General features: G+C 44.3%; 1 protein-coding gene across 1 annotated transcript in view; it reads right to left on the minus strand.

Annotated features, from left to right (window-relative positions):
* Positions 1-1,925: 1,925 nt before the first annotated feature.
* Positions 1,926-13,557, minus strand: part of LOC117897276 (ABC transporter G family member 20) — a 66,037-nt gene continuing 54,405 nt past the window's right edge. Inside the window, exons 10-11 of the mRNA XM_034806006.1 lie at positions 6,531-6,541; positions 1,926-1,936 (exon numbers count right to left, since the gene is read on the minus strand). Coding sequence (XP_034661897.1) covers positions 6,538-6,541 — 4 coding nt within the window. The 3' untranslated portion in view covers positions 1,926-1,936; positions 6,531-6,537. The remainder of the gene's footprint in view (positions 1,937-6,530; positions 6,542-13,557) is intronic.

Consider the following 13,557-nt stretch of genomic DNA (forward strand, 5'->3'; position numbering starts at 1 on the left):
AGATTTTTGCACACAATTTTGCGGCAGGTGTGGGACTAACTAACTAACTTGCTAACTAACAGTCTAATGCATAATTTGTGTGAACTTTTAGGCGTTAAAAGTGTTAGATTTTGCTGCGACTTTGCTGCTCGTGTGCGGTTAGCCTGGTGTGCCCGAGAAACTTTGCCATTGAATTCCATTTTCATTTTCATTTTGCGGCTTTGAGTTGTACGTAGATTGAGTTCATTTGATTTGAATGCGAATGAGTGTCCTCTTACAGCACACAAAAAACCAAAAAAAAAAGGCATAAAAGTTCTTGCGGGAAGGAAGTTTTGCCAGGAGAGGTGATTGAAGGAAGGCATTAAAAACTCGACTGGGCCGTAAAACCCAGGTGGAAGCCGCACACATACACAGAGAGACAGTTCTCAGTTCTCCGTTCTCTGTTCTCTAATAGTTCTCAGTTCTCAAGTGTCTGCTTTCTCTCCCCCCATTCTCTGCCTTAATTTATGCGTATTTAATAGAGTTTTTATTGTTGTTTGCAGTTTGGTGCTCTGGAAGTTGTGCCTCGTCTTTGATTGAATATTTATGCGTGACAGAGTCTGCCCCACTGTACTCCCCTCCCTCTCTGCTGTAGCTCTCCTGTATGTTATGCTGACTCTTCTCAATGTTGTCCTTGGAGTCCTCGTGTGTGTGTGTGTGTGCGTTGGTATGCGCAAGTTTTGGCTATGAACATTTTGCTAGCTTAACCCAAACCCAAACCCAAACTTGTTTTACAATTTTCCTAATGCTTAGCTACAGCCAGACGGCAGTAAACCAGGAAGAGGATGAGAGAGTGAAAGAAGAGTGCTAGAGAGACTGAAAGAGGAAGAGTGGGGAGCAGAGCAGCTGCCAGTGATGAGCGCTAGAAAGAGAGAGCGCGCTGCTGCTGCTGGAGATGAACGGCTAGCGGCAGAGGGCAGCGCTGCCGACAGAGAGGAGAGCGAAGAACTGCTGAAGAGAGCGAAGAGCCGCGAAGAGCAGCGAAGAGTTGCCAGCGGCCAGCGTTGAAGCTAACGGGAGTTGACTGCCGTTTGAAATTTCATCAAGATTCCTCGTTTCTCGCGATCTGGTATACCTGTCGAGGTCACGTGCCCATCGATAGCATCTAAATGTCAGCGAAATCTTTGAGATAATTGAAAATTTCAGCAACAACCGAGTGCTCATTAGGATGGCAATCCCCCAGATGCTCGTTCTACAGCTACGCTCCAGCTTCAGCTACACTCTCGCCTGGCAACTCCTGCTCCTGCTCTCCCCTTCCTCACTCTTGTGCTCCCCCACCTGTAATGTCAGCTTCCATTTACTTTGTGGAAATGAAAATTACCGACAGTGCGTAAGGAAAAATTAAATTTCCTCTGCGCAAATATTTGAAACTAATTATGCCCAATAGACTCTAGGTAGAGACGCTGTCACGTTGTACATTCGTTCGTGATTTAGGGACACACGAGAAGTCTGCTCAGGTGACAGGCAGCAGGGGGCAGCCGGAGTGCCACCAACATTAGAGCAGGTTTTTGGGTTATAAACAAAGTACGCGTGACTTCCTCTGCGAGCCATTAAAGGCGACATATCCAGCGTGCATACACTCCATCCTCGCTCCCTTTCGCTCTCCCTCTCTCTCTTTCTGACTGTCTTGAATGATGAGCCGGGGCAAGGTGAAGCAAAATGGATTTAAATTGTTGAATAGTGCGGGGATAACAGCAGCAGCCGTGACAGCACCTGTGATCCCTCTGTGTGTGTGTGTTATTTTGAAAAATAATCATAATAATGACGGGGCATTGTTACAGCACACAAAACCAAACAAAACAAAAACAAAAATGCCAAATGCAAAACACAAACTAAGGGCAAGGCCTGAAAAGCAATTTGTGCCGCGCGCTCTCTTACCTTTTCTCTCACTCTCTCTCCCTCTCTTTGTGTGTGTGCTCTTAAGTGTGTGACCCTGGCACGCACACTTATGCCAATGCATTATACTCGTACTTAAGCTTTATGTTACTTACGCGCTTACACAACGAAACTTCTCTTGCCGTTCTTGCACGGCTTTTGTTTTCGTGTTTTGTTTAAAAATTTCATGAACTCATTGGAACGTGTGAAAAGGTATCTGGAGAATGCCGCCTGGGTAATCCTCTTGCCCGGCAGCAGATCAAAGAGCAGCGGCTCGAGGGGCGCTAAGCAAATTGCGCCAAAAAATGAATTATTAGCGCTACGAAAATACGCCAAAATTGTTGGCAGTCGGGTGTTTTTTTTTTACAAGCCGAGAAACCTTTTACCGCTGCTGCTGCTGGTACTTCGTTTTTTTTTCACAATTTAGTTATGAATTATGGCCTGTAGGAAATGAAAATGTGTCTGCTGCGAGTGAGTTCCCGGGTAAGCCAGAAAAAAAAGTGTTTGCCTTTCTTTTGGCATAGGAAAATGTACATTTGCGGCTCGCTTAAGTTTATTATGGGAATTCCAATGAAATGGTTTTTGTGTTGAGGAAAATTTGGGAATTGATGGAGCTGCTGCAGGGATCTTTTGTAGCATTTTTGTTTGCATTTATTTTAGCTTTCAGTGAACCAAAGAAGCCACAACAAAGCTTAAAAAATACACAAAAATATTTGAGCAAACAAAAACCAAGCTTGGAAGACAAATCTTTGCTTCGAGAGCAACTAATTAAATTTTAACAAGCAAATGCCAGTTTTAATTATTGCTTATGTGCCACAGAAAACAATATTAAGTTCCAGCATACCTTTTGCATTATTATTTTTGCGCTTTGTGCTGGCCATTCTTCATGCGCAAAAGTCTAGAAAGACTTTTGTTTTAATCATTTTTGACAGCAACAAATGAAAGTGCCTGATGCCTGTCATTTGCCAAATTGAATTTTTGGGCACAAGAAAACAAATGGCAGAAGAAATGTTCATACGGTGGCAGCAGCAGCAGCAGGGGGAGCAGGAGAAGTGTTAAAAAGTTAGCCCGGCCCTAATGGAGACAAAAGTCTTGACATCATTTCTAATTTCATGTGAATTGCAATTGCAATTTGAAAATATGTACTTATGCTAACGTAATAAGGTTTGCGCACAGTCAACAAACCGAAACTGTCAATTCAGCTGGGGGGAGTGGAGAATGTTCACAGGCGGGAGCTGCAGGATGGGAAATGAATTCACACCAAAGGCAGGGCCACGGCAACGCTGCCGCGTTCGTAGTCCGCAGTCTTGAAATTGCATTTGCTTTTGTTGATGAAGTTTTCGCCCCACCCCTCAGCTACTAATTATGCCAGAGCGACGCCACCCCCACACTCGAGTGTGTGTGAGTGAAACGTTAGCTGAGTGCAAAAATACAGGGAAATATGACAGAGAGAGTGAGCGAGCTTCGGCTAGGAAATATTCTCTTCGGGTCTCGGGTCTCGCTTTTCGCATTTTGCTTTTTTCTGTGTCAGTCGGTTAGCAGTCAATGTGCGCCGCGTCGCGGCTGTTGCCCGATGCCTTGCGAAAATTAAAATGCCACAGAAAGCTCACACACACACACACATGCAGGACATGGCGATGGGAGGGGGTAAAAAACTGTCGCATATTAATGACACGCTAGGCAAATGTGTCATTTTGACATTTTAACAGTCTGTCATGCAGTCAGCGAAGCACCGAACGCTATTTATATAGACACAAAATATGGGAGGCTGGCTGCAAAAGGGAAAAACTTAAATGTGTGCCATTTGCTTATCACTCAGACAGATGGGACAGCAGCAGCAGGAGGCTGGCTCTGACACTTGTGCCGGGAACACACAGATTTGTCATGCATGGATTTATGTTTATGCATAGTTTTGGGGCCGTTAGTTTATTTTTTGCAGCAGCATATACAGAACTGACAGCTACATGTAATTGTTGTGCAAAATGGATTAAAAAGGCATTTGTCAAGCGGTTTGACTGCTGTCTGCCTGTCTGCCAATGACCAGCAAACGACAATGAAGGACAAATGCTGAGGCTGCATATTTAATTAAAAACAATTTAAATGGAGGGATCCTGCACTCCTCTCCGCCAAATAATTATGTTGCCAACTCGTAGGCCAAATGTTATCTGGCTCTGTGGCCAGCTTACGCTCAATTTTGTGGGGCATCTTATCGGGTAATCAGAACACCGGAATTATCCATAATTTGAGCAGCTGCTTCAAGGCGAACAACGCCCCCCGAGGGTGCGTTCTGGCTTATCGTTAATTTGAGGCTGAAAGCGGCACAGTCCAAGGACCTTTCATGTTAATTGCTATCTCGCTCTGTGCCATCTTCAGCTAGCAGTTTTCGGTGTCGGTTACGGCTTTTGGGGGGAGCAGCTTTTGCTGCTGTTTTTTAGGTCTTTGGTTTTCGGTTTCAGCGCCAGCCTAATTTGAAATTAATTTTAGCCTTTTGTCTGCCAGAAGCTATGAGGCAGAAGCATGAAGCAAAGTCAGAGGGAGTTCCAGCCGCAACGCTTTTCTTTATCTGGCTAATTAATTTATGTACAGGTTCCCGGGAGGAACTTCTCTGCAACTTTCGGCCTCCGCTGCTAATGCGTATTAGTTATAAATTCATAACTCTTCCATTAGACGGCAAGAGAGTCGTTGACTCTCTTTTGTGGATTGTTCCTTGGGGTATGGGCGGGGTGCGGCGGCGCTCGCTCTTTTTAATGGCCACGTGTCATTTGGTTAGCGACCTTTATTGCCATTTGCCATTTGCCTTTTGCACTTTTTGTTGTTGTTGCAAAGGTGCAACGTTATAATAAAGGCGCCAAAAGGCAAATAACAACAAAGGGCATTCGCCGACGAGCAGAAAACAAAGTGTACAAGGTGAAAGTAAACAGAGGAAAACCGAAAGGGAAACAGAAACAGCGCAATAGAAACATAGCAACAGCAACAATCACAAATGGAACTGAAACAGCAACAACAACAACAACTGGAAGTGGAACTGGAACTGTGACTGAAACTGAAGGACACAGAAACTAACTAACTGCACAGCTGGAGGGGAGACAGAACAGAACGATAACTCAGGGTCCAGCACAGGGATGGCCAGCCAGCAGGCAACTAGCTGTCGAGAGGGGAGAAGCTGGGTCAGGGAGGGGGAGGTAGCAGGGCTGCTGCGAAGGTGTAGCTGTAGGTGCGGGAGGGCTGCAGCGAAGGTCTGGCGATGTCCGAGTGGCCGAGCGACTCGCTTTGTTTGCCGAAAGTGCCAAAACACTAATTTACTTTTTTTTTCTCCCCTCGCACTTTCGCCTTTGCTTTGTTGTTGTCTCCTCTGCTCGTTCGCTCTCACTCTCTTTACCTTTTTGCCTACGTTGCGCCCTCTCCTTCTCATTGCCAGCACACTCCATCTCTTTGCCTGTCTACTCTCCCACTCTTTGCCTACTCGACCTCTCTTTGCCCATCTACTCTCCCTCTCTTTACCTTTGAGACTAGTTTCAAGCTCAGCTCCCGAAGGTCCGCTCAGTGTTGTTTTTTTTTTGTTGGCTGGGATTCAACGTTTCTCTGCCTGGGCTTAGGCCTCGATTATAAAACACAGATGTTCCCTAGCAGCGTAAACACACTTTGGTCTTCGTCATCCGTAGGAAACACCCAAAAAAATACACACACAAAAATGAAATTTTTTAACACACAGTTAACAGACTTTGGAGGGGCAAAGAGAAGACACGCTGCGAAGATCTACAAAGACAGCGAAGAGAGAGAAAGAGCGTGAGTGAAAGAGAGTGCAAAAATTGCGGCGGCGTGTGGTGCCGCGGCGATTGACAAAAGGACAATTTTCCCTTTCCTGCTTCCCCCGTGTTGTTGTTGGATTTACCATCTTCGCCTTCTATTGTTGTTGGGCTTTAAAGCTTTGCCTTGTAGTCGTCGCTTGGAATGTGTTTACAACATAAACAAAAATTCTTGCCTGCCTCCGAGGGGGTGTGCCACGGGGTAGTCGTTGCCAACTACTTGAAATTGTTGAGATGCCATAAATGGTCGTCTGCCCGCACCGGACTGGGTGGCTGGGGGCCCCATGAGGCATGAGGTTATTTGAGGTTGTTAGCGCGTGACGGCAAAAGGGAATTGGGAATTAAGAGCGGAGAATGGGGCGGGAATTAAGTGCATCAAATCGTTTAACTGCGCTTATTCAATCGGAAAGGACACCAAGTGGTGGGGGTCCAGTCTTGTTGTTAAATCACAAGAAAAGGCCACCAGGAGGCTATTAAATAAGTGGCACACTTGATAAATGCCCAAAGAACACAAAGACTAAAAATTCGCCTCCACTAGCAAGAAAGAAAGTAAAATAAATTAAACTTGAATAAATCTGTGGGGTAGCCTTAAGAGCGATTCCTCTTTTAAGTTTATTTATAGAATTCTTCCATCTCTTTCTTCCTTGGCAACATAAACCGTAATATAATTGCGTGTTATTTCTACTCTCTTTCTGTTCTCTCTCCTGCGCGCTGCATTTGCATTATTTTTGTGGAGTTCTTGAAATAGAACTCTCGTCGCTGCTTATGGCCAAATTAAATAATTGCTTTTGCCTGCCGCATGAGTTTTGAACTCACAGCCCTTTCCCGTACCCTGAGCTTATACCGAGGAAATCCTCATTTTCCTGGGCTATTCCTTTGAGTGCGCATTAAATTCATTAAATTTTCATCAGCATTTTCGGCAAGCCAACGAAACATATTTAAAATTCTAATAAATTGCAAAAGCAAATGTTTTCGCTGCAAGCTGGAAACAATTTTTTGTGCTTCAAAAGATGAAAACCAGCGCATTACATAGATAACAATTAGGGTCTAGGACGGGCGTGGGGGGCGCACACGAAAACACAAACAGACGCAGAGAGGGAGTGCGCGGCATCCAAAGTAGCTGCCACACAAAGTTGCCGCAGAGATGGCGCAACATTTTCTTTTTTTGTTTTTCTGAATAGAATGGCATAAATTCTCATTCCGGCGTTACGCATGGTGGCGAAAAATTTAAATTTCTACTGTCCAAAATTTATGCAGCCGTCGCGGAAATATTTCACAAAATTATAAACCAATTTTTAGTAAATTACGAAGTATACGGAACAGCTGCAGCGCAGGAAGGTCTGTTTGAAGGTATCAGTGGGGCCCTTTGTTGGTTAAATTATGTTAAAAGAGCCAGCTAGATTAAAGCAGCGCAGTAAAATATGTTCCCAGACCAAACAGCAATGTAAGTATGTACATATGTACATACATATGTACATACATACATATGAACACATGTATGCTCAAACTTCTTCTTATTCTCACGTCTTCTCACTTCTTTGTCTGTTGCGCTGCATCCTCATCCCAACTTCCCTCTTAAACAACATGCGAAACTAGACGCTCTGCACGTTCCCCTTCTTGGCATTCACCGTTGCATTAACTCTTCAAACACACAAATCATAAGAGCGACGCAGATTTGTATGCGTATTCGGCTTAGTTTCTCGAACATGCTGCCCTCTATCACATTCCTTGCTCTTCTTATGCTTCGCCTTGCTTCTACGCCCCTCTCCCACCGCAAGCCAACCAAAATTCACAACTTATTTCCCCTTCCTACAATACACCGTTGCATTAGCATGTATTCATAACGCACAACGTTCAATGGCTTAGAGAAGGAGAAGGAGAGCAAGAAGAATGAGAGCGAGCATAGAAAGAGAGCATAGAATGTTCTAGAAACGAAGCCACCTACGCATGCAAAGCTGCGCCGCTCTCACACTTACAATTTTTCGGTCGAGCCAAGCATGCGGTTTTAAGTGAGCTCCGCGTTTCGGGTCGCGAAAATCGGGAATTGGATGAAAATTCAACGGGAAAATTGTCGCGCAGTGCAGTGCAGTGTAGTAGTGAAGTGATAAAAATAAAAAGGTTCAAAAATGGCAAAAAAAATTCCTGATCCACAAAGGCGGAAGGCGTTGGCAAATTGGCATACAAAAGGCAGATATAAGGAGATATAAGGAAAGAGTGAAAGTGATGTGTTAAAAGTGTAATAAGAATTTGATGTACATTGTGCATCTTTTTTATTCTATCACGTGATCTCTGGCAATGTGTGTGTGTATGTGTGGTTGTGTTGACCCACGAAAATACCCAATGTGAAAAAAGGAGAAAAGCAATACGAAAAGAGCGAGAGCAGCGTGTCGACGCTCTCTCGTTTGGCACCCAAAAGGCAGAGCGGCGATGGTGAAATAAGGCAAAAAGTGAAAGTGAAGTGTTAAAAGTGTTGTGCAGTGTAGTGTGCAGTGATTAAAGAAGGTCAAAAAATTGTGTTTTAATGCAACAACAACTTCCGGATCCACAGAGTTGGCTGCCGTCGGCAAATTGGCACCCAAAAAGCAGAGCGGCGAAATGAAGAAGGAGAAAAGCAATAAGAAAAGGGCGAAAGCAGCGTGTCGACGCTCTCTCGTTTGGCACCCAAAAAGCAGCGCGGCGAAGGCGAAAAGCGATCAGAAAAGAGCAAGAGCAGCGTGTCGACGCTCTCTCGTTTGGCACCCAAAAAGCAGAGCGGCGAAGGCGAAATAAGGCAAAAAGTGAAAGTGAAGTATTAAAAGTGTTGTGCAGTGAAGTGTGTGTAGTGATTAAAGGTCAAAAAAGTGTGTTTTAGTGCAACAACAACTTCCTGATCCAGAGAGTTGGCTGCCGTCGGCAAATTGCCACCCATAAAGCAGAGCGGCGAAATGAAGAAGGAGAAAAGCAATAAGAAAAGGGCGAAAGCAGCGTGTCGACGCTCTCTCGTTTGGCAACCAAAAAGCAGAGCGGCGAAGGCGAAATAAGTCAACAAGTGAAAGTGAAGTGTTAAAATTGTAGTGCAGTGTAGTGTTCAGTGATTAAAGAAGCTACAAAAATTGTGTGTTTATTGCAACAACAACTCCCTGATCCAGAGAGTTGGCAGCCGTCGGCAAATTGGCATCCAAAAGGCAGATCGGCGAAGGCGAAATAAAGAATGGAGGCGAAGCCGTAGCAAAGAAATAAGTTAAAAAGAAGTGATAAAAGTGCATTATGAATTCAGAACTATTTTTTTTGCTTTCGTTTTTTTTTTTTTTTTTGTTGGTTCATGTGAAAATAATACCGAAGCTGTGTCCCTTTCCCACTCCAATACCCAATGTGAAGAAGAGGAGAAAATCAATAAGCAAAGAGCGATCGCATGTCGACGCATGTCGAGGTGGTCTGGGTGATCTGGCTCTCTCTCGTTGGTGTTTTCTCACGAGCTTATATGCTGTTGCATCCCACCTTATTTTAATATACACAAAATATGTGCTCTCATGGAAATAATCTCGTGCGTTTTCGTATTCGTTTCGTAAATCGTTCTTTCGTAACTCTTCGCGCGTTAACATAACCGTTTATCCGTCCGACGTAACCACATAATCGCCGACTACTCATGTTTGAGGAAGATGATGAAAGAAACGTAATGGCAGAATATTATTGCCCAAAAGGTAAGAGAATTTTGCTTTCCGACTGTTATCAATTCTCATTCCGCCGCTACGCATGGTGGCGATACAAATTTAAATTTCTACTCTCCAAAATTTATGCAGCGGGCGCAAAAATATTTCACAAAATTATAAACCAATTTTTAGTAAATTACGAAGGATACGGAACAGCTGCAGGGCCGCTGTTTGAAGGACTCGCGGGCCTTTTGTCGGTTTAATTAGGTTAAAGAGCCGGCTTGTATATATGTATGTATTGTACTTCTGCTGTGTGTGGGTGCATCTGTGTGTAAACTACATTCAAAGAGAATTTTAGTCCGCGCCCCCATGGCAGTCGTCGCAGTGTGTTGACCGAAGCGACCCCCAAATAGGAGAGCCCCAAGCAAACAAATTACGCGGCTTTAAGCAGGCCCCGTCCCAATCCCCTGCCCCTGTCCTTTTCTCATCCTCGCTCGAGGGCACTGCCCCGCCACTGCCACACGGCCCACAGATCCCTTTGGTTAGCTTTGACGCTCGGCGGGACTATCTGCTTTGTATCTGGAACAATGGCATATTTATTTTTAGCACACACAAAACCCACCGCCCCGCAACGCCCCGCCACAGACCAAAGACCCCGAGCGATAACGTGCCGCAGCCACCTGGCAAAGGGAAACCCTTGCCACGTTTGCGCCCAAAACGGAATCAGAAGTCTTTAGCCATAAATGCTTTGCGGCACGTTTCTGCGCCATTTTTCAATTGTGGCCCATTAGATAATGGACTTCAAGGAGTGTCGCTAGCGGATCGAAGAAAGAAATAAGTTCAATGAAATATTTATTTATCGATTGCAGGGCAAAGAGTATCCAAGCAAGCGGCAAATCTGAAAGCCTTGTAATCCTTTTAGCAGCAAGGAGTTCTGTTGTTGAAAATTAATTTACCAAAACCATTTACCATTCACTTAACTGAGAGATTGAAGTGAAACCGAAAACCGATTGTGTGGCCAACTACTCTCATTTTCCATTTCAAAAACCAAAACCAAAGATGCAATGTTGCACCTGAAAATCTAGAATTTTGGGAAAATGCTCAATGGCAGCAGGAGTGCTGGAAGCCAATCAAAAATGTTTTAAGTGCTTTTTTCATTCTGTTGTTACTTGTTGTGCACTTTAAGTAACCCCCACAGACACAGTATAGAGCTAGACATGGAGATGAGTGGGGTCCCAGTATTAGTCCGGACAACTGTCAAAGGCAACAGGCGTGACGTGCCCAGGAGCTTGCTCGTATATGTATATATTGAAACATTGGCCAACTGACCGCCAGACCGACCAACGACCAACGACAAACGGCAAACAGTCGAGAGTCAAGTGCTACAGAAAGGAGGGGAGCGGGTCTGCCTGACGAGCGGTGGCCAAGCGGAGAATTGCCATTAAGCTGCAACTTTAAGGCAACTAAAAATGGCAACAAATAAACAGACACAGGGCACAGGGAAAGGAAAGGGGTGTGGGAGAGAGGGAGACATTTGCTGCATTACACTTCCGAACCGTAATCCAGATGCAGGCACTGAATACTGTCGATGCTCTTCTCTGCTCTCTGCGCTCTTCAGTATCTCTTCCTGTCTTCTGCTCCTCCGACTGTGTGTGTGTGTGCATGTGTGTTTGTGTTTGTATTTTCATGAGTCATAAGCAAATGTGTGCGAGAGGATATATGCGGATTATGCTTGTTCCCTGTGTGCGCTGGCTTATGAGAAATGCCAAGTTTACAGCAAAACGTGTCAATAGTACTCGGGGTCCAGGTCCAAGTCCGACTCCCCAGTCCAAATCCGACGGAAATTTAAGTCATTTTGTCGGGGCCCCGCCTCCCCGAACAATTCCACAGGCACGTCCAGCAGGGCGTCGACACGCTTATTACGTGGCTGGCTGCACTGACCCATTCGACTTCGGGCAGGGCAATGGTAAGAGCAAAAGCAAAAGCAAAAGCAACGGCAACGGGCCAGGCTGACACATATTAATGCCAACCCGGCGACAGAGAGCACATTAAACTGATGAGCTTAATTGGAGGTTACCTTCGCAGCGTTGCCTCCAGGTGTGCCGTGCCCCAATCGGGCCAGAGCACCAGGATCACGTACCACCAGAATGCTGCCAATTTCACATCAGCCGAAAGCCTTTTCATAAGAAGCTTTGAGTGGGGTTTTTAAGTGAGATAAACGTAGGGATACCCAGCAAAATGAAGGACAAAAATTAACCAGAATTAAAAAAGAGTTTTTAATAATATTTTAAGATTTATTTACACATTTTTTAGCAGTGATTCGCTAAATTTGTGTTCCATGGCAGATTTTATCCTCATTTCTATCGTGAAAAAGTAGAAGAACAAATTGAATTCTCCTGGGAAACATTTATTGCTTTTATTTAAATTTTAACAAACGTTTTTAAGCGCTTGTAAAATCATCAAAAATATTTTATCTTGCAGTAAAAGTTGTAACTGCAATTAATTATTATATCCTGTAGACTGTTACTGATTTTCCTTTTTTCCCCCCGCTAAAATAATAACTTATAATGAGAGTGGCTGCCATCATACCTGTGCATGGCACACACACACACACACGCGGAAAAATCCTTTGACCAAATTGCTGGCAGGCTGCTGTCCAAAGTAGTTCCACCGACACCCTACGGGGTCTGCTGCAGGCAAAGACAAGCAACCAACCAACCAACCAACCAACCAAACAACCAGCCAGCCAGCCACTGCCACTGTGCATTCACTTCAGGGGCTCCCTCTGTGCTGCTGTAGTTTTTATTTCCGTTTCGTGCGCGCTTTGTGCGGTTGTCATGCGTTTGCCACGTAGCTTCCTTTTGGCATTATCCTCCTGGCGGCCTCCTTTACACGTTTCTGACTCCCCAAAACACAGAGTCACTTAATTAAGAACATAATTTGTGGCAAATATTTAGCTGGCCGGAATACAAGGGGTTGCAGGCACAGGTACAGGAACAGGACGAGGCCCAGGTCTCGTTTCCTGTACGAAACACTATTTTATTTTATGCGACTTGCTGACTTCATTAAGCGCACATAATAAAAAACACGAAAATAAAATATGAAATCACACAAAAACAGAGAGAGAGAGAGAGAGAGAGGGAAGTAACAAAAAAATATGCAAATTTATTTGGGCAACTACATAAAAAAACTAGCGTCAAAATGCAAATGTAAAATATTTACTAGCCGTCTCTCGTGCGATTTCAACATTTTTAATGGCATAACGCACACCCCATACCCTCACACACTCTCTCACCTTCCGAGATGTGTCCCAGCAGGTGTTCGAGCATTTTTCAGTCCAATTACAAAACTGCCAAAAACGTACAAACGAGCAGGAGCAGGAGCAGTGGAACACTGCCACATCGACACGTGGAAAAATAACTGAAACAAATAGTCGCAGTCGCAGGGCCATTCGTGTTTGTAGGCCAACTTCATTAGGGCTTACCCGGCATTGGTGGCGCCTTAATGAATTGTAGCATTTAGCTGCTAATTTGGGCACGACAAGGGGAAGGTGGGTTGGTGGTGTAGGAAGGATATGCCGCACAGCATGACTGACACTCGACATTGAAGGATGAGGTTAGAAGGGAACAGGCAATGGGGTTGTGTGTGTGGCGCCAGTTCCGGGAATAAATTTACGCTGGAATGTCTAACCCACTCGATTCCTAGTTCTCATTTTGATGACTTTAAATTCAAATTTCACTTCTGTAATTTCTATTTAATTTCATTATAATTTAAATCATAATTTGAGCATTAAATAATATTATTTAAAGCGTTTATCAATTGACAGGCAGCCAGGAAATCAGAAATAGCAGCAGCAGCACACCAACAAAGCCAAATAAATATAATAACATGTATCAAAATATCGCATTAAATGGAGTCACAGAAGCCGTGATAGCGTTAGTTGTTGTTTGTTCATTGAAATGCCATAAAACAATGCGACAAACAACAAAAAATGTGCAACAATGGGCTGCAATTGTTGCGGATTTTGTGCTTCCATTGCAAACGGCATAAATATGCAAATTATGTATATTTGTTTAACCAATCTTTATGCTATATGCACTACCAATAGCCACAGAGCCAGAGTCAGAGAGCTCCATTTGGTTTGTTGCCATTTATGTGGCTCGACTAATTGCGCACATAAATAAATTGTTATTAATTTGTGCCAAATCATCGTTGAACAATCAGCCAGC

Source organism: Drosophila subobscura, chromosome O (genome assembly GCF_008121235.1).
Source record: "Drosophila subobscura isolate 14011-0131.10 chromosome O, UCBerk_Dsub_1.0, whole genome shotgun sequence".
Classification (NCBI taxonomy): Eukaryota; Metazoa; Arthropoda; class Insecta; order Diptera; family Drosophilidae; genus Drosophila; species Drosophila subobscura.